The 22140-nt window shown below is 34.9% G+C and overlaps 2 protein-coding genes and 1 non-coding gene across 3 annotated transcripts; 1 reads left to right on the top strand and 2 right to left on the bottom strand.

The window, feature by feature from the left end:
* Window positions 1-2842: 2842 nt before the first annotated feature.
* LOC145073016 (transcription factor DIVARICATA-like) lies at window positions 2843-4801 on the bottom strand. The gene is made up of 4 exons (XM_079019563.1): window positions 4594-4801; window positions 4397-4458; window positions 3919-4303; window positions 2843-3828 (listed from the first exon to the last, which is right to left on the bottom strand). Exons 3-4 carry the CDS (start codon window positions 4272-4274, stop codon window positions 3444-3446), a joined length of 741 nt encoding a protein of 246 aa, XP_078875689.1. The 5' UTR covers window positions 4275-4303; window positions 4397-4458; window positions 4594-4801; the 3' UTR covers window positions 2843-3443.
* A 484-nt stretch (window positions 4802-5285) lies between these two features.
* Window positions 5286-5358, top strand: TRNAR-CCU (transfer RNA arginine (anticodon CCU)). The gene has a single exon. It is a non-coding gene; the product is annotated as a tRNA-Arg (tRNA).
* A 2166-nt stretch (window positions 5359-7524) lies between these two features.
* Window positions 7525-8550, bottom strand: LOC145075921 (uncharacterized). The gene is made up of 2 exons (XM_079021987.1): window positions 8310-8550; window positions 7525-8213 (listed from the first exon to the last, which is right to left on the bottom strand). Exons 1-2 carry the CDS (start codon window positions 8548-8550, stop codon window positions 7525-7527), a joined length of 930 nt encoding a protein of 309 aa, XP_078878113.1.
* Window positions 8551-22140: the final 13590 nt, after the last annotated feature.

The raw sequence follows: 22140 nt of genomic DNA, 5'->3' as shown, positions 1-22140 counted from the left end.
AAAAATTAAAAAATACAACACTTTTAGAAATACTGCTCTTTTCAATAAAAAAGTGCATCAGTTAAGAAAATGTTGTTGCACTTAATGTTTTAAAAACCGGTTTTTTAATTGAACCGGTCGGGTGACGTTTTCCGGTTCAACCGGTTCAATCGGATGGTCAAACCGGTTCTATATTTTTATATGTTTTTAATTATCCTGCATACATTGATTATAAAACTTTTTATCTTTTTAGTATTACAAACGTAAATAGAATGCAACATATAAAAACAATCATTATAGAAGTCAAAATAAAAAAAAAATAAGCCCAAAACAAACACAAAAATCTAAAAATGTCCGATTCAACTCGGTACATTCCGGTTCAATTCAGCCGGTTGAACCGGTTTTTTACAAAAACCGGCCGGTTCAATCCGGTCAGGAAATTATTATAATACCGAACCAAATCAAACCGCCCTCATCTCCGGTTTCCGGTTTGACCGGTTCAATCAGCCGGTTCGAACCGGTTTTTAAAACACTGATTGCACTTGGTATGAAAATGCAACCCTTATTTTACAAGTGCGGCCTTAGAGTTAAAAGCAACACTTTTTCCAAGTGTTGCTTTCAGGGGCGGACGTAGGGTTTTACAGTAGGGGTTGCACGGGAGTAGAAAAAATAGAAATTTCGAAAATTTTTGAGAAATTTTCCACTGTGCCCGGAAAAGTTGGGGATTGTCGGTGCCACCGTGAACCACCCCTAGATCCGCCCCTGGTTGCTTTCAAAGTGTTGCATTCGGCTCATTTTATGGTATTGATAATGAAATTGGTTTAAGTCTCATACTAGACAATAGAATTAAGTTAAAAAGTTCTTGTCTATCTCTTTTATTTTGTAATCAAACCTTTCTACTTCCATTAGTTATTTAATAAATATCTAAATGGTCATCCTCAATCTTTTAATAAATTCGGTCATCTTAACCTCCATCATAATTTAATATGAATTATTTAATCACTTAAGACTAAAACATCTAGGTTAAAATTATGAGTGTTACATATATAAAAACCTTTCTTTTTCCTAGAAGTGATGCTTCCTACGGTCCAAATATTGCCCCATGCAAATTGTACAAAACGTACAAAGATTGTTTGAACACTTGAATCTCTACATTGAATCCATTAAAACTCTTATTAATGAATGAAATCAATGATTAAACAACATTATATAACCTAAGGTCAAATCTCGATAACTAAATCATTTGCAATGGTTTCTCTCTATAATGGATGTAAGGCATTAGTTTCTAAGTTCTTATACCATAATATCATCAAATTAACCATCAATTAGTTTATGATGACCAAATCCGGATTTCTTCACACGGAAAACTTGAGAGTTGCTCTCCTTTTCTTTCAAGAACCCACAAAGAACACTCTTTACAAATTTGGCCCTTCGACTTAAAATTTATCTAGTTTCACCCAAAGTGGCATATTTCTTACATATGGTTTTTCTACTTTTACACTTTACACCACATGAGCTCCTAGTTTCGAAAATGTCCAATAAGAGAAATAGTAATAACTAAATGTTGCATACCTCGATTTCATCACTTGGAAAGTTTTCCAACACTTTTATTCTTGAAAAGTACCTACACCTAATGTTTCACTAATTAATCACTAATCACATGATAAGGGTAAAATTTATAGTCTCTATTGTCGGGTGAGAATGAGATTTCATGGTTGAGGGAGAGTTATCGTGGTTACACCAATAGTGAGGGGTCTTTGGTGCTCAAGGACTCAATATAAGGCGTACAAAGGGGGTGTTTGACTTGTCTTTTTGAGAGATAAAAATCTTTTTTGAAAAAAATAAAAGGTAAAAGATGTTTGGTAGAAACATTTTAAAAGCTACTTTTGGATTTTAGATAGAAGGAAAACTGACTTTTTGGAAAAGTTAGGAAATCCTGATTTTTTATAACTTTTCCAAAAAAAACTTTTGTCTCTTAAAAAGACAAGTCAAATACCCCCAAAAGACAAGGATTCACTAGCTAGGTGGCTTGTATAGAAATCCAATTCCCATAAGGAACACAATCTATATTGGAATTGAAATTCTCACATGGTTGTTTTTTTTTTTTTTTTTTTTTTTTTTTTTTTTTTTTTTTTTTTTTTTTTTGCAAGTATATATACTAAACCTTAAACCAAATGTGCTATGAACTGGAATAAAAATTATAACCAAACTTGTAAATTTTCACTAAATTAGATTTGATGTCGACGATTCCGTACATATTGTTCAAACATTAATAGAGATACCTTCACACCTTTTGTTGGCAACAGAATTCTGTTTGGTGTGAAGTGCTTTTAAAAGCTAATCCATGATTAATACATGTAGTAATTTTCCTACAGTCAAGGAAATGTCAAAATCTTGAGTTGACTGAAACCGAATAAAGGTTGATGCATTATAATATATTCAAATCCTCTAAAGCCATAAACATGATTACACTTTTAAAACAAAATGCTTGAAACACGTCTTAGCCCCATATAAAACAGTTATTTTTAGGATGATAGGTTTATTGTAACCACCTAACGTTGTGTATGCCATTTACATATCACATGATTGTTTTTTTGAAACAATATAATATTGGTGAGCTTAACAGTTGTTGGAGAATAATCATTTTATGATTATGAGAATATATGACTTATATTCGTATCCAAGGTTCCATATTATAGTCAAAATTAAGTTGATCCTTTTCATATATAATCTCAAAGACCAACTTGCATCTTTATACTTCTCATCAAATAATATGTTAGTTCCGGAAGATAGAAAGGAACAAAACTAATATAAAGGGGACCTCTAGGAATCGAATAAATAAAGATTTGGGTGTCACTAAATATAAAATAAATAAGTAGATATTTATTTTCAAAGCATAATAACACAATATGCTTGTGGAATGCAGACTCAGCTAGCTCTATTCTAAAGCCAACAGTCAACATGCCAACATTCCTGTGCATATATACTATACATTATGGTGAAAAGAGTACCAATAGAAAACAAAAGCTTACAAATTAAATATTCGTTAAAATTTCCCAAGAGTGGATGTTGACTCAGCCGCTGACATGGCACTCTAGCAAACACATAAAGACATGACTCATCTAAATTCTTTAGTAACAGAACAGGCCAACTTTGCTTTATAACTTTGATAAAGAAAGGCACCTTAAATTAGGTTTCACATGTCAATCTACGAATTTCACATTTCATACGTGTGAACCCGATCATGATTCATGAATAGTATATAGCCAATTCCATTTCCATTGCTGGGTTACTCAGATCTTGAGTTCCTAATTACTTCTAGAAACTTGCATCCTTGTCATACGCGTAGTAATCACTAAAGATAGAGACATGAGAACAAACTATCGAAAAATACAAACAAAGTACAAGTACATATAACTACATATTAACATGTTTTTTTAATGAAAAACACAATCTTTGCTTCCTCAACCTTGAACCTGGTACCTTGTAGGTTGCAAACAGAGTCCGGAGTTGTAAACTCGGACATTCTTGTTCATTTTCGCAATCTCAAATGGATACGCCATCGATGTTACAGTTTCATCACTCGGGTTATTCCAGTGTAGCATGTCCTTTGGTAGTCCAGTGGGTTTGTTAATCGACGGTGGAGATCTCTCGCTGTTGTCAGGATGATTGATGATCGTGATATCATGAATACTAGGTCTTCTCTTCTCTTTCCCATCTGAATGTTGTCTCGCGTAGTATTTCTGCGCATGACTTGCGACTTGTGTCGGTGTTTTTGTCATCACGAAGTTACGTGAAATACTTCGCCAGTCTCCTTTTCCATGAACTTGAAGACCCACCAAGAATCGCCTGAAAATGACAGGATTAGTTCAAATTAACGTCTGATTATAAAACAAAATCAAGAACATGGAAGGTGTGCGAGTTATATATATATATAACCTGTGTTCTTCTTCGGTCCATGGGACACCCTTACGTCTCTCCTGATCACAAGATCGAGGCCTCTTTCCGAAGATACTGAAGCTGTGATCTTCAAAAGACGAGGTGAAATAGCCGGGATCGGGAACCATATCAGCCTCGATTTCATTGATATCGGCTTTCAATTTCTCGTATTGGTTCTTGACATCGATCTCTGACTTCCCGGGAACTAAAGCGGCGACATTTGACCACCGGTCTGGTGTATCGGTATCGAATATAGCAAGAGCACTTTCGAACCATGTGTTCTGTTCGTTAGTCCATTTTGTGTTCTTGTTTTCTTGCATGCTCAAAGTATTGGAAGATAGAGACAATGTCTCCATATAGCTAATTGGTAGTGCTTCAACGTGATCTGAAAATTGCAATATAGAATCATGTAATGAGAATTGGAATACCCTTTTAGAGATTTACCAGAATATGTTCAAAGATCTTGAAAAAGACTCGCCTGATCAAGAATCAAGAAAATCTTGAAAAAGATGGAAGCTTTGATCTCAAACTGGTTATACCCTGTCAAAATCATACAATTCAAAATTAACACAGAATTAATTAATTCATTAATTAATCAAGAAACTATCGTATACCCAGATGGAAAAACAAGTTTAAAGATGATAAATAGTCGCTAAAACTGAAAAAGGAGTGAACCTGGTTTAATTCTGATCGTGGATGAAACCAAAAGATAGAAGAATTAGAAATAGGAAGGAAGACATTCAACGTGATTAAAGAAGGTGGCAGCTTGTGATTGGGAGTGTGTGTTTTGGTGTTTATATACAAAGAGTAATGGTCTGTTTTATGTGTGTGTGATTTTAGTGTGTGTTACCCCATGGCTGCTATTTGCTATTGGTATTTGCTATTGCTATTGCGAATGTTACTTTAAGTACTCACAACACCTTTTACGATAGCATTAAAAAGTTTGTAAGATTTGCCAAGACAATTGTATGTTAGCTTTATTATAATGTTTTTATTTTATTTTTATTAATAATTATAGCAACTGAAGGGTCCACGTAGGTTTGGGTCTAGACCACGAACCATAAAAAGTTAGGTTATAATCTTTAGCATGGCTTTTGGTTACTGTGTTTTACACATGCGATTCACATCAAAGTGTCACTAGAAACGTTGCTCTTTTCTTTTGTGACCAACAAGTGGGGCTATATATGTTTGGTTCCATAAATTACAACCCTTTTATCAAAATATCAGTTAGGAAGGATGAATCTTGCCACAGGATGAAGATATTTGTTTAAACTTTAAACAGTGGGTAGTTTTGTTTGATTTTTTCAACACTATACGACTAATAGTGTAAAGGTTATTTAATTAAATATCAATATGTGAAACATCAAGCGCCTGTAGCTCAGTGGATAGAGCGTCTGTTTCCTAAGCAGAAAGTCGTAGGTTCGACCCCTACCTGGCGCGAAATAAATTATGGTCCGTGTGATTTTGATGAAAGTCACAAGTTTCGCCCGTTTTTAGTTTTATTTTAGAGAGAATTTCATATATATTCTTAATAAACATCAAAATATCTATTTATCCGACCTAATCTTTAATATATATATATATATATATATATATATATATATATATATATATATATATATATATATATATATCTTTTATAACATTTTAAAATATCATATTTTATTTGTCCAAGTCTTATTTTATAATCATTTTAAATCATTATTTTAATCAATTGACTATTATGCCTTTATTATAAGGTTAAGTTAAAAATATCATCTATAGCCGTCCTAAATATTCAAAATATCATATTTACCTAAATTATAATTTTAATTAACTTTTTATCCTTATTGTTTAAGAAAAGGTATTGAAACAAAATTATTATTTTTCCATCCTATACTCTTATGCATCTACATGTACGAAACATAATTATTCTTTTAATCAATATTTTGCCTTCAGTTTATAAAGATTAAATGAAAAAAATTATATATAGTACTTAAAGTATGTATAAAAGGATTGATGGTGCATCCTTGAAATTCCAATTAAGTTGCTGCATTCTAACTTCTGTTTTTCTCTTCTCCATGTTCTTGACTAATTTAATTGCAGCAACAATGTTCCCTATTTACAGAACCCATTAATAGATAATTTTCACACACATTCCTCCAATCAATTTTCATAGACATTCCTCCAATCTGTGGTTGGAAAAGCAATTCCCTGTTTTTCAATTATTATTTTGAGTGATCATTAGTTCTTATGTTGGATGAGTTTAAGAAAAATGGTTGTGTCTTACCATGTGCATCGCATCAAGCTTATTTAAGGCAAGACCTGAATTTGATTTCATAATTCCCTAATTAAATCTTCATCGTCCTTAAAACCTAGCCACCTAAGTCACGTTTGAGAGGGAAAAACCCAATTGCATCATAAATCTAGAACACATCGGCAATGGAAGAATCGTCCTCCGCTACGATCGATCCATTTGTATTTCTCATATTCTAATTCATGTAATCCTAGAAAAAAAAGTAAGGGTATTATAGGTATTCAAGATTTGTTTTATAATTATAATGATTTTAAATTATAATAATTGATTATAAAAATATTTAAAAATTATATTTGGATAAATATGATATTTTGTAATTTATAGAGGGTATATACGGTATTTCAAAATTAGATCGGACAAATATGATATTTTAATGTTTATTAAGGGCATATACGAAATTATCCCTTTATTTTATTATCTCATGGTTCCATTATGAAATATCATAAAATTATGCGCAAACAAGTTTTAACATTTTTACTCTATCAGGCTATATGGTACGGGTAACAAAAAACAACGTCGTTGAATTGTGAGGCAAATTTCAGTGGTGGTGTTCCTAACTCACAACGCCGTTGTGAGGCAAAATTAAAGAAGAAACATAGAAGATTTGGAGAAGAAACGCCCCGTTTCACCCGGTGGTGACGAGCATGAGTTGTAACATGACGAGAAGCAACGAGTAGGGGGGGGGGGTGTTCCTCCCGTTATGACCGTGTTTCCGCCTTCCACCTCAGCAACATCGTTTCTCGTTGAGACCCATACCGTGTCGTCTCAACTTTTTTGGTTACCGTGTCTTCTTCAAAATATTAAGTTCAATCGAAGTTTAGATTTTGACCGAACTTTTGTTGCATATATAGACACTTTAGAGGCTTTCAAAGGGCTCTTAAGAGTTATGACTTAGGCATGTATTTTAACCTTAGTCTAAGTTCATCCATTCATAAGGATCTACCGGCTATTAACATGTTTTTCTATTAGACTGGAACGAGTGGGAGGGAAGCTTCCCTCTCTTTTGGTGGGTCATACCCTTCTTTCCCTCACTCTCATTTCCCTCACCTAAAAGCCAAGGAATGGGTGGGAAGCCATTCCCTCATTTTTTTTATATATTAAGTAAAATAATTTTTTTATTTATAATTTTTAAATTAATATCAAACATAAAATTTAATTAAAAATAAAAATCATTTCATTAAGTAAAATAAAAATTACATTAACCCTAATATTTAAATAAATAGAAAAAAAACCCGCAAAAAAAATCAAACAACTTACAACATAGTAAAAATTATTAATTAATATCCTAATTCTATTTAAACCTAGATACGTCACTCGGAATTATCGTCTTCGTCATCGCCTTGATCGTCTGCATCATTCTCCCCAGCGTCACTCTCGTCGTCGAAATCTTCACTCTCGACGAACATATCAGAATCTTCGTCTGATTCGTCAAACAAATCATCGTGAGATAACTCGTATGGGGGCTGAATATGAGCCCTATAAATGTGCTCTTCCAAATCAGCACGAAGGGCCTGATGAATGTCGCGATTGTGTACTTCTCTTCTATTCACCCTATACTCTTGTGTACCAACAGCTACTCCTTCGACATTTGGCAAAACTTCATTTTCGTTGTATCGGCATATCGCTATTCCTTCGTCTTCAAGAATCATATTATGCAATATGATACATGCATACATTACGTGTTGTAACCTTTTCACCTCATATGACCTTGCCCTGACCGTTAGTACTTGCCAACTTCTCTTAAGTACACCAAATGCTCGCTCCACATCCTTTCTAGTTGACTCTTGCGCCTCTTTAAACTTTTTCCTTTTCGGGTCGTTAGGACATGTAAACGATTTCACAAAAACAGACAAGAGAGGATATATACCGTCAGTAAGATAGTATCCACGCTTATATGCTACCCCATTTGCTTGAAAAGGTACATCGTGTGACTTTCCAAGGTAGATATCGTTGAATATAGGCGACTGGTCTAGCATATTGATGTCATTGTTTGCACCAGCTGGACCAAAGAATGCATGTCATATCCAAAAATCATGTGATGCGATAGCCTCTAGAATGATTGTCGACTCTTTGTGGTCGCCTCTCATGTACTGACCACGCCATGCGTTGGGGCATAATGACCAACTCCAATGCATGCAATCAATACTACCTAGCATTCCAGGGAATCCATGTTTGCCTTCATGCACCGTATACAATAGATGGATATCGTTGATAGTTGGTTTGCACAAATATCGTTGCCCATAAACCAAACAGATCGCTTTGCAGAACTTGTACACAGACTCCCGCACGATACGCTCTGACATCCTAAAATACTCGTCCCATTTGTCTACGCCCATGCTGTATACTAGCTGACGAGTTGAAGCTGTGCATTTTTGAAAGGGAGAGAAACCTTTTTTCCCCTTGCATCCATTTTCCATTGGAAATATGGAAAGCGGTCTTCCAAATCGCCAACAATACGTAAGAATAGTTCCTTCTTCATCTGGAACCGACGTCGAAACTTTACAACGTAGACGGCGTCATCTACAAAATAATCTTCTATAAGGAGATCGTGTCTGGCTTCGTGATTTCTACGTAACGACAACTTTCTTAGGTTAGGTCGTGCATGTGATGTTTCACCTAGTCGGTTTTGATAGTATGCATCCGTTTTCGCCATGACGGAACCGATAAACTTAGCCTCCTCTACCGCCGTCGAATCGGATGATGAAGATTATGACATTTTGAATAATATTTTTTAGAGAGAAATATAGGTTATGGGTTAAAAAAATGATAAAATGTTTGAGTATTTATAGGTTAAGAAAAGGGAAGGAAAAAAGAATATATATATATATATATATATATATATATATATATATATATATATATATAACGGCTATATAGCCGTTTGTAGTAAAAAAGAAAAAAAAAATGCGTCAGGCAATGGTTAGAATAGAGAGAGAGAGAGAGAGAGAGAGAGAGAGAGAGGGACTCTCTCCCCCCACCCTCTTCCCGCCGCTCCTTTCCCGCACCCACGGTGCGGTGTGCATAAATACGTGAACCGATCCCGCGGTTTCCCCGTGGTCCACTCCGTCCGGCCTTATCCTTATAGTCTGAAAAATTATTATCCCTTGATCATGCAAAATGTATTATCTTTGACCCCCCATCCTGTCATCTCTCATGTTTAGGATCAAACTCATTTATATAGGTATACATTTTATGTCATCCGATTTGTATTATTACTTTATTAGAACATAATATAATACCGTGTCATTACAAATGTATAAACTTTAATTACATCAAATGGATACTAAGAGCTTCCACATCAAGGACTTGCAAACATACTTGTAATTCCACTTCATCACTTTAAATGCCACATATGATTTGATTTTTACCATCTACAAGGCTTGCAACTTGACTTATATTGTTTTTTAATCAAAATGCATTAATTAAATATTAAAACCAATTTAAAGATATACGTATGATTAATATTGTAATTTATTGGATCTCATGTTTTATAATCTTAAAATTTTTAAATAATAAAACCAATTTGAAAATGTTATATGATCAATATGTAATATTTTGATTTTCAGGTTTTATAATGTTAACAATTTTTATTTGAATTATAGATACTTATTCTCATGTTAATTTATTACTCATTATTATTAGTTTTTAATATTATGATATCTTTTAACTTATTATATTTATGTTATAGCAATTAGGGGTGAGCGTAGGCGGGTACCCGCCCTAATTGTCTGGAACCGGAACCGGAACAGGAACCGCCGGTTAATAACCCATTGAAATTAAATTTATTATTTAACATAAATCCATGATTAATCGAGTTAGTTTATATATAAATTGGTTCCAGCGGTTACCTGGCGGGTAACGGTTCCGAAAAAACGAGAACCGGAACCGGAATCCCTTAAGGCGGTTCCAAAACTTTAGGAACCGGAACCAGAACCATTTAATGCGGTTCCGGTTCTGAAACCGGCTGTTCCGATGCGGTTCCTGTTCCAAAAACGGGTACCCTATTTCGATGCTCACCCCTAATAGCAATTCATACGTGGACGATACTTAATTTTCTTTAATAAATTAACTATATATATATATATATATATATATATATATATATATATATATATATATATATATAATTGCTGATATAGTAGTGGGGACCACATTTAAAAGATGAGTGTTATTGCAAAACTGACGTGGCACAATTGAAAGATTAGTGGCATTGCAGTGATGTAGATGACCTTAAGTACCACATCAAATACAGATGATTTTGTGATGCAAAAAAATATAAATAAATAAATAAAATGCCCAACTAAAATATAAACAAGTTCAATAGAAGTTTTGCAAATATATTAATTGAATATATTTTAAAATAAACTAGGTTGAGTCAACATCCATGTGCTTAAATATTAAAACATTTAGCTTTCAAACTAAAAAAAAATAATAAATTAGATAAAAATAACTAAGTTATTGTTACGGTTCAATGTGGCCAAATTGTCCACAAGTCACTAAAGTATCAATTCCTTTTTGATTTTGAGATTATATTTTTTTTTTTGCAATTTAAACATTACATAAATGGTTACCCATCAAACATGGATATATATATATATATATATATATATATATATATATATATATATATATATATATATATATATATATATATATATATATATATATATATATATATATATATATATACACACACACACATACACTAGCCGTTTACCAGTGCCAAGCGTCGGGTGTGAATATTTTTTTTCGGAAATTAGTTTCTAGAGACGATTATTTTTTTTGCGCAAATAGTTACTACATCTAAACAATTATCAATAAGTGTCATGCTAGACACAACAAAGTCAGTAAGAATTAAAAATGAAAAGCTTGGATTCTTTACAAATGTACATGAACTAATGATTGATTGTGCATTATTAACCATTGAACACTTCTTTATACACCACATTTGATGTATAGACTTCACTATTGTTGAATTGTTTGTCCGACTTCATTAATACTTTTGTATTATCACATGATATCCTCTTGATAATGGCACAGAAAAATGGTCATACGAGAAAACTGATTCTAAAAGATAAATATCTATATTTTGAATTGTTTGTCCGTGAGTTTTATTGATTGTTATTGCTAAACATAATCAAATTTGAAAATGTTTTCTCTTCAGCTTGAATGAGAATATGTCATCTTCAGACTGACATAGAGGAATCTTTGGAAAAATACCCTTTTTCCAACCTGTTGACCAATAACTATTTCAACATCATTGACATTGTGCTGAAAATTTTTACAAATCAATTGGGTGTCGTTACATAGTGAATGTTGTATCGTACACAATGAATGATGTACTGATCCTAGAACCGGGAAACAACCATCGATATATTACAGTTGGACGTACCACGATCCTTACATACCTCCCAAAACTGTTCTGGTATAGGTTCTAGTACGGTCCAAATGCTCACCCATACTTGTATGAGTTGTTAAAGTTAATTACTACTTTCAAATGTATAATTTTAAATCATATGATATGTCAATATAAAATTCTGCCTAACTATTTACAACTATATTACTCTTATTATAGTTTGTTAACAATTCTTACATGTAGGTATAGTTTGTTTCCAATAAAATGTTCAAACACCAAAGAATACTTTTGTAACGTTCAAAAGTAAGAAAAATCGAAACTTAGGAATTAAGATAGCTTATTGAATCATGTTACTATATTAAAAATTACTTTCTAAAATAAAATAAAAAATAATTTCTAAAATTTGATAGATTACAATTATTAATTATATCAACTTTGATGTCATTTTATTCAAAAAAAAATATTTATTCAGTAAAGTAGCTTGCTATTATAGATAAGAAGGGTAAAGTAGATTACTATTTCCCATAAGTTTCTTTTTAAACATTAAGTCCTAAGAAAATGTATTTCAGGTTGTTCGGTTCAAAATAATCAGGTTTTATGTTTTTTTAATTGAAAGTATATTAAAAGAATCATATCTAAGTTCCAAATAGTAATACCTGGAATGAAAAATATTAGAGTTTTCAACTTACATTTAAAAAAAACCTAAATCATGAAGGAAACAATGAAACAAATAAAACCAAAGTAAATGTCTACACCTGATATATGAAGACTAAATACATAAATCACAATTCAAAATTACCCATAAACATACAAAATTGCAAATAGCCGCAAATAGTCTACATGGGATGCAACCCCATAAAATGAACAAGAAGGGTAAAAAGAAAACACCAAGTGGCCTTCCTAGTTCCTACTACAATGCACCAATTATAATAATTGGATTTTATCTAAATTCTTTGAATAAAAACCAAAGCCATTAGTTTAATCTTTTAGCACCAACCACGAAGTGTCCTCTCCTTCCTACTATAGAGCCCCCATTTAAAGATTTGGATTTTATCATTTTTAATTGAACGAAAAATAATCTTCATTCATTTCATTTCTATTTTAAGAAACATACTTTAAAACTAAAGATTTGTGGCATATAAAATCAATTTATAATCAAGATTTATAAAGACTGAGATCTTATAAATCTATTAGGAGACCTGATGAACAATTTAACTTTTTCTTTTTCCCTTATAGTACCATGACCTTCAACAACTTTGTTCGAGATTCATGGATCTTAGAACATAATATGGACCTTCATCATTATACTTAAATGTGTGATGATGGTGTTACACTTACTGAACTTGATTGTTTCCTCATTTTTCATAATTTTTTTTATCAAATCACCCCTATGCCTTGGATATAGCTCTCCTCGTGAATATTCAGATCATTCTGCGGTCATCTTAAGATCTAAAGAGGTCGATTTTGGTTTGCCCTCATTCTACCTTTTCAACTCTTGGCTCCACAAAGATGGGATAAGTGATATTATTACAAGCGCTTAGTTGTCTTACGTGGAGGTTTAGGTTTGTTGATGCTTATTGTGCAAATAAATTAAGGGTTGTTAAAAATGGAAATAAAGCTTGGTGTTAGAGTGAAGTTTGATAAAGAATCAAAGGAACTTATAGTTTTGAAGAAGAAGATGATTTCGTTGGATGATATTGCTTAATAAATTCCCTCACGATTATGTAGAACATGTACAAGAAGAATGGAATATTAGAAGAATTTTGATTTGTAGAAATTGGCTCGAATGGATCTTATTCAAAAATCTTGGGCTAAGTGGATGGTGGATGGTGATGAAAACACTCTTTTTTCCATGGGGTTATTTGAAACAAAAATTATAAAAATAAAATCCACGAACTCATAATTAGTAGAAGATTCAGCATATTGTCCCTCGAGGATTGCATCTTTTTGGAACTATCTTTTTGTCTTGATGAAATAAAAGATTCCATTTGGAGTTAGGGTAGCAAGAAGGAACCGGGAGATTTTACATTTATATTTCTTAAAATATGTTGGTGCTTTTTGCAAGGAGATATTATGAATTGCGTTAAATTATTTGAACATAATGGTTTATTGTCAAAAGGTTCCGACTTATCGTTTATCACTTTAGCCCTAAAATTAAAGCATCCGCTCACACTAAATGAGTAGAGGCCAATCAATTTAACTGGCTACCTCTACAAGATAATCACAAAAGCCCTAGCTGCTAGAATGAGGAAGGTGATTGGGAGAGTTATTGATGAAGTTCAAACTTCATTCGTTAAAGGAAGGAATATTCTTGATAGGTCAATTATCATTGATGAAATTTGTGTGGAGGATAAAAAGATCAAGAAGAAGATGTTTATTTTCAAATTTGACTTTGATAAGGCATTCGACTCAATAAATTAGGGGTATCTTGACTCATTTATGCAACAAATAGGTTTCATGCCTAAATGGAGATCATGGATTATGGGGCATCTTACTTTTTCTCGAGCTTCAGTTATAATAAATGGATCCTCGAATAAGGAATTTTCTATCTCTAAGGGTGTTCGTCAAGGGGACCCCTTTATCACCATTTCTCTTCATTATCTCCATGGAGGTGCTCAATGTTATTTTCATAGCCACTTGCAAGCTATCATTATTTTACGAAATTAGAATCCCAAATAATAATGTATCAATATCTCACTTATTTTATGTCGACGAAACTATTTTCATGGGGGATTGGGATAAAGGAAACCCAAGGAATTTGGCATGTATTATTGTTTGCTTTCATGTCTCATATGGTTTGAAAGTAAACTTTCACAAATCCAAGGTATTCGGTATTGAGGTGTTGGATAAAGGAATTGTAAATTGTGCTAGAATCCTCGAATGTGATGTGACTCTTTCCTATTTAATATTTGAGGGTCCCAATCGGTTCCAACATGGCTCTCAAATGAAATTGGAAGCCGAAGTCGAATATTTAGCACGTTCAATCCAAGTTTTCATATTACAAATCTAACTCCCTTTCTTTAGGTGGTTGCATCACTTTAGTCAAGGCGGTCCTTGGTAGCCTTCCCATCTTTTATTTTTCGTTGTTTAAAGTTCCTCTTTGTGATATTGACCATCTAGAAAAATTACTTATAAGATTCATATGGGGAAGGTGTGATGAGAATCATAAAGCTAATTGGGTTTCATAAAAAAGGTGATTGTCTCTAAAGAAGATGGTGACCTTGACATCAGCTTTCTTCGATCTCTTAGTGTTGCCGTAGTTGTCAAATGGGTTTTGAGGCTTAAATTGAAAAAAAAACTATTGTGGAGTGGTGTTATAAGATAAATTCACAATCTTGACATAAAACCTATCATAGATTTGGCTAAGGGTTCTTTTCTCGGTGTTTGGAAAAAAATCACCAAAGCCATGACAGACAATTATAGCCATGAGATTGATGCTGCCAAGATTTTATCTTGGCAGGTGGATCATCATGATGACACTTTCATGTGGGTAGAATTCTGCATAGCTGGTAACTCTTTTAAATCATTATTACTAAATCTTTCCTCTTTGGTAAGAAAAAAGAAAGAATTTTTGCCTTATTCCAAAGAGATGGGTGCATGATAATTTTATGTAGAGTTGGAAGAGATTGTCGAGTGGTTCTTGGGAGAGACAATAATTGTTTCAACTTTCCTTGAAAGTCAGAAGTTTTTCCCATTCTTCTAATCCAGACAGTTGGAGGTTTAGCTTCTCTCCTGGCGGGCGTTATCATATGTATATTTTCAGGAAGATTATTGACTTAAAGTTAATTGTTCATTCTAACTCTTGTATGATTTCGGTTAGTAGTATCCTGTTGAAAGCTTTGTGTGTTGTTTGGAGAGCTCAGTTAAGCCGTATTCCCTCTAATATGACTTTGAAAGATAAAGGTATCCAGATCAACTCTATTACTTGTTCCCTATGCACTAATGTTGAATGAGACTACCAATCATGTTCTGGTGGATTATTCGTATGCTTGTGAAGTTTTAACATGGATTTTAAAGTGGTGTGATATCCCAACAAAATCTTCTTCGAAGGTGGACAAATTTATTAACTTTGCAACTATTTGAGGTCATTGCCTAAATACTTATTGCCATTATTTACTGTGTGTTGTGGTGTGTTTGGAAGACGAGAAACAATAAAGTGTTCAACCACAGTATTACATCCTATGGAAGACGAGAATGTAACGTCCCAAAAAATTCATAGTAAAATTTTCATTTTCAAAATGATAAATCATACAAACGAATTTTTCCAAAAATGATAAAAAGAAATTATATTATTTAAACATCAGAGTAATGTGACATCCCCAAAATCACGGCCAGAAAATACCGATTTTCATTTATGCTTTTAAAATAATTTCAGAGTAAATCCTTTTGATTTGAAAGAGTTGTGGAATTTGTTCCCAAAAACAAAGTATGATAAAATAATATTTACCAAAGCATTTCATAAAGAAATGTATTTTCATTATATAATCAAAAAACTCGGGATGTCATGTTCCGATACAGACCATAAAGCATAAACGATAACATTACAAGTTGATCAACAAATATATACATATACAGACTTGTAAACAAAACAACTTGATGATATATCCATCTTATGCCCTTGCGCGACTTCCAGTAATACAAATAAAACTGAGTGGGTCAGGCTTGGGAGCCTAGTGAGCATATAGGGTTTTCAACCCACAATAAATAATTATATTTAATTCCACCAACCAACAATAACCCAATTACCCATTCCCGTTATTCTCACTTTACGTTCCTAAAACAACTAACACAAGGGACCTAGTCTTAGAATATTTCGTCGGGGCGACAACATATGCATTCGGGGGTTTCCCGGCAATATATGTCAAATAAGGAAACCATGAGGGGGATGGAGTACAGCGAATGAACACCCAAGTTCATTAACACCTACAGGTGGTGAACCTGCTAGCGTTCCACATGACTGTCTAGAAAAGTCTGTGGTCGTCATCTAAACTCCGCTAGATGACTGAATCAAAACAACATCGACGCCTCTCATCTGTTTATCACACAACTATCTACCCATGTTCTACCCGACATATTAGTAGATAAAAATATATATTTTTATACATAGTTTAAAAACTGTATAGCATTCTCATTCAATACATATTCCAAACAACAGATGAGACACATACACATAACACGTATTTCATAGAGAATAAATCAGATCTATGAGATAGAAGAAAGTGAATATACATTCACACATATAACAACAAAATATACACATAACACGTATTTTATATAAAATACTTCATAATTATGCGTTAGAAGAAAGTAACTACACACTCACTTGATCAGAAGATGATCGGACAGCACTACGGCTTATAGAAGTAGTATTCTTCTGCAGATCTGGAAGATCTTCACAAAAACCGGACTCCTCGCGGCCAGAGCTTCGACTCGGGAATTGCACTTCTCGGGATCTTCAGGGCCTCGGGACTTGCTTCGAGGCTCGGGAATGATATCGGGGCTTCGGGATAATTCTTGCACGAAAAACGAGGCAAAAACGCGAGAGAAAGGGAAGAAATGAGCAAAAGAATCGGCTGCCCTCGGCATCCTTTTATAGGGGCCGGAACTTCGATTTACGCTGGGCGTAATCTAAAATTACGCTTGGCGTAATGAGGATCAGCTCGCTGACTCCCCCCCCCCCTGGATAATTTCGGATAATTTATATTTAAATTAAATATAAAAAATATTTAATAAACTTCAAAAATTCATATCTTCCTCATACGAACTCCGTTTTCGACGTTCTTTATATCCACGTGTAGGTGAGACTATGCTCTACAACTTTCGTTTAGACTCCGTTGGCTAATTTTGATTTTATTTTTATTATTTATTTTTAGTAGGCAGGGACAGGAAAACTCAGTTATAAAATCATAACTTCTTAATTCGACGTTCGTTTTCGCCTATCTTTTCATCATTTCACTACAATTAACGAGATCTTCAATTCTCGTTTAGATTATTTCGGCTAAATACCGCTCAATCTCAAATCGAGTATTCGGGCTGCATACTGCTAAGTCAAAACTTCGAAAAATCATAACTTCCTCATACGAAGTCAGATTTGGGCGTTCTTTTTATGCACGCTCTCGGTTTAACGAAATCCACGACTTTTGTTTAGATCACTAAGGCTAAATATTTCTCTAACATAAATTTCACGTTTGACGTCATTCAGCGTTGTCGATTCTGTCGCGAAACTTCGACAGGTCATAACTTCTTCGTTATAACTCGGATTTCGGCATTCTTTATATCTTCGGAATCCTTGTTTCGACCACTACATCTTTATGCAAAGATATAGGAATTATCTCATACTTTAATTTTGACGCTTATTTTATTCTTAATTCATTAAATTATAATAATTAAGAAAATAAACACATAATTCACATAATACTCAAATATTTCATCATTAATACTCCAAAAAGAGTTACAAGGGTTAACCTAGACTATTACATCAATGATAATGCCTAGCCTGGAAACGCAGGCGTTACAATTCTCTCCCCCTTAGGATGATTCCATCCCCGGAATCACACATCAACAAACAAATGTGGATAGCGACTCAGCATGTCACTCTCTGTTTCCCAAGTGAGATTTGGCCCATTCGAATGTTTCCAACAGACAAGCACTAATTCGACCATCTTGCGTCGAAGTTTCTTAGTCTTTCGGTCAACAATTGCCTCTGGTTCTTCAATTAACCTCTTGTTTTTATCAATTCTCAATTCAGAAATTGGAATTATATCGGGAACTTCTCCCGTGAACTTCCTCAAATAACACACATGAAAAGTGTTGTGAATTCCATTCAGTTCTTCGGGTAATTCAAGCTTGTAAGCTTGGTTCCCAATTCTCTGAAGAACTTTAAACGGTCCAATAAACCTTGGACTCAACTTTCCCCTTTTACCAAATCTTATAAGTCCCTTCCACGGTGAGACTTTAAGCAAAACCGAATCTCCAACTTCAAAAGTCAGCGGCCTTCGCTTCTTGTCATCATAGCTCTTTTGACGATCCTGAGCTGCTAACATTATTTCTCAAATTATTTTCAACTTTTCAGCAGTTTGATGGACCATCTCGGGACCCATAAATTGATTTTCCCCAGCCTCAAGCCAACACAACGGCGTACGACACTTCTGTCCGTACAAAGCTTGATAAGGTGCCATCTTTATGCTCGAGTGGAAACTATTATTGTAGAAAAATTCTACCAAAGGTAAATGCTCATCCCAATTACCTAGGAATTCCAGGGTACATGCTCTCAGCATATCTTCAAGTGTTTGTATTGTTCTTTCACTTTGACCATCAGTCTGCGGATGGTAAGTTGTACTTAAACACAACTTGGTACCCATTTCCTCTTGTAGACTTTTCCAAAACCTTGAGGGGAAACGACTATCACGATCCGATACAATCGTTAACGGAACACCGTGAAGCCTCACAATTTCCTTCACGTAAGAATTCGCAAGCTTTTCCATAGACCATTTCTCATTGGCTGCTATGAAATGCGCACTCTTAGTGAATCGATCAACGACCACCCAAATCATGTCGTGACCACTTTTTGTTCTGGGTAGTTTAGTGACAAAATCCATCACAATGTCTTCCCATTTACCCATAGGCACAAGTAAAGGCTCTAAACTCCCATATGGTTTCTGATGTTGTGTCTTGACTCTCGCACAAGTCACACACTCGGCCACATAATTTGCAACATCAAGCTTCATCGTTGGCCACCAGTAGTAGGGTTTCAGGTCCCTATACATTTTAGTACTGCCAGGATGAATTGAGTACATGGTTTTGTGAGCTTCTTCCATCAGAAGATCTCTAATTCCTCCGGACTTAGGTACCTAAGTCCGATCTTGGAACACCTTCAGTCCGTGACTGTTTATACTGAACACTAACATTTTACCCAAACGTTCCTCCTTTCGGTCATTCTTCTCTAAAGCTTCTTCTTGAGATTTCTTTATACTCTCTACAATTGTCGAGACAACTTCTATTCTCAACGCTCTTGGCCTTTTCCTCTCAACATTGACTTTCCGACTGAGAGCATCAGCAACAACATTAGCTTTACCGGGGTGGTAAAGTATCTCACAGTCGTAGTCCTTGAGTAACTCTAGCCAGCGTCGTTGCCTTATATTTAACTCTTTCTGATTAAAGAGATATTGGAGACTTTTATGATCAGTGAAAAGTTTACACTTCGTGCCATAGAGGTAATGCCTCCATATTTTCAGAGCGAAAACTACGGCTGCCAACTCCAAATCATGAGTAGGGTAGTTCTTTTCATGCTCCTTCAACTGTCGAGACGCATATGCGATCACCTTTTCTCTTTGGGTCAAGACACAACCCAATCCAACACCAGACGCATCGCTATAGACAGATAAGTCTTCAACTCCATCGGGTAGAGATAAAATCGGTGCCTCGCATCGCTTCTACTTTAGCTTCTCGAATGCTTCTTTATGCTTATCACTCCAAGCATAAGTAGCTCCTTTGTAGGTCAAAGCTGTTAATGGACTAGCGATCGAAGAAAAGCCTTGGATAAACCTCCGGTAATATCCGGCTAATCCTAAAAAGCTTCGGATCTCCGTGGGACTTTTTGGTTGTTCCCACTTCATTACAGCCTCAATCTTTGCTGGATCGACCATTATCCCTTCCTGGTTGACCACGTGACCCAAGAATTGGACTTCTCGAATCCAAAAATCACATTTGGAGAACTTTGCATACAACTTCTCCTTCTTCAAGAATTCTAACACTTCTCGCAAGTGTCTGCCATGCTCCTCTTGTCTTTTCGAGTAAATCAGAATGTCGTCTATGAATACTATCACATATTTATCAAGGAACGGATTACAAACCCTATTCATTAAATCCATGAATGCTGCTGGAGCATTGGTTAGTCCAAACGACATAACCAAGAAATCATAGTGTCCATATCGTGTTTTGAACGCAGTCTTCTCGATATCCTGCTCTCTCACTTTTAGTTGATGATATCCTGACCTTAGATCGATCTTCGAGAAATAGCTCGAACCTTGCAATTGATCAAACAGGTCATCAATCCTTGGCAACGGGTATCTATTCTTTATTGTTGCCTTGTTCAGCTCTCTGTAATCGATGCACATTCTCATACTTCAATCTTTCTTCTTCACAAATAACACCGGAGCTCCCCAGGGTGATGAACTAGGTCTAATGAAACCTTTGTCCAATAACTCATGAAGTTGCATCATCAGCTCCTTCATCTCCATCGGTGCTAATCGATAAGGTGCTTTTGCTATTGACGTGGTCCCTGGTAACAAGTCTATTTTGAACTCCACTTGTCTATCAGGTGGTAATCTAGGAAGATCTTCGGGAAATACTTCCGAATAATCACACACCACGGGAATATTCTGCATCACCTTCTTTTCCTTCTTAGCATCGATCACGAATGCTAAGTATGATGTGCACCCCTTGGTCAAACACTTTCTGGCTTTCATTAGAGAAATGATTCCATAATTTACTTTGCGTTTGTCCCCATACACCATAAACGAATCTTTCCCAGGCGGGTTTACTTTAACTATCTTCTTCTTGCATAAAATTTCGGCATCATTGGCGCTAAGCCAATCCATTCCCAGAACGATGTCGAAACCATTTAGTTCGATAGGAAATAATTCCTCGTGAAACTTATTCCCGTTAAGGTCGATTAAGATGTTTTTCATACGATGGCTAACAAGTACAAACTTGCCACTAGCAACTTCGACTAATGAAGCATTATCTAGTCTATCAATAGGCAAAACTAGTTTTCTACCAAACTCATGCGAAATAAAGGAGTAGTTGGCTCCAGAATCAAACAAAATTTGAGCAGGTAATTCGTTTACGAGAAAGGTACCTGAAGCGACATCAGCTTCATCTTTTGCAGCCTCAAGTGTCATATGGAAGGCTCTCGCCTTCGGCTTTGGTGGAATGTTGGGCTTAGCTGCTTCCTTCTTCTTCGAACAATCTTTCAAAATGTGCCCTTCCTCGTTACAACCAAAACACATCCTTTTGTTGGACGGACACTCATTGGCAAAATGCCTAATTTTTCCACACTTGTAGCAGGTTACATCCTCACTACATTTCCCAAAGTGCTTTTTCTTGCACTTCTCACACCATTTCGCTTCGCCTCCTTTTCCTCCAAACTTTTTCGAATCAGACTTTGAAAATTTGCTTTTCTTATAGGAACCTGAAGTTCCTTCAAACTTTTTCTTCTCGCCAACTTCAACCTTGCTGGCGGTCCTTCCCTTGATCATGTCCTCAACAGACTTGGTAGCCCAAATAGCTGCCTCCAGAGTAGGTGCCTGACGAACTGGCACTGTGTACTCCCATGAGAGTCCCTTCGCGTACCGGTCAACCTTTGTCAGCTCATCTGGAACGATGCGCAAAGCAAACTCCATCTTATCTGTAAATTTATTAGTGTATTCATCGACTGACATGCTGCCTTTCGTCAATGTCAAAAACTTATTCTTCAACTCCAATAGATTTTGAGCCGAGCAGAACTTGCGCTTGAACTGCGCCAAGAACTCCGCCCATGACAACTGCAGTGGCTCATTAGGGCTTAAAG

This window comes from Lactuca serriola, chromosome 9 (assembly GCF_051521515.1).
Source record: "Lactuca serriola cultivar US96UC23 chromosome 9, Lser_US96UC23_V15, whole genome shotgun sequence".
Classification (NCBI taxonomy): domain Eukaryota; kingdom Viridiplantae; phylum Streptophyta; class Magnoliopsida; order Asterales; family Asteraceae; genus Lactuca; species Lactuca serriola.
The sequence above is the reverse complement of the archived record's forward strand: the minus strand, read 5'-3'. Positions and strand labels throughout refer to the sequence as shown.

Coding starts and splice junctions, on each gene's coding strand:
- LOC145075921 (XM_079021987.1), bottom strand. CDS start 8,550: ATGGGCGTAGACAAATGGGACGAGTATTTTAGGATGTCAGAGCGTATC. Junction 8,214..8,309: donor ATGCCCCAACGCATGGCGTG/GTCAGTACATGA, acceptor TCTTTGGTCCAG/CTGGTGCAAACAATGACATC.
- LOC145073016 (XM_079019563.1), bottom strand. CDS start 4,274: ATGGAGACATTGTCTCTATCTTCCAATACTTTGAGCATGCAAGAAAAC. Junction 3,829..3,918: donor TGGACCGAAGAAGAACACAG/GTTATATATATA, acceptor TGTCATTTTCAG/GCGATTCTTGGTGGGTCTTC.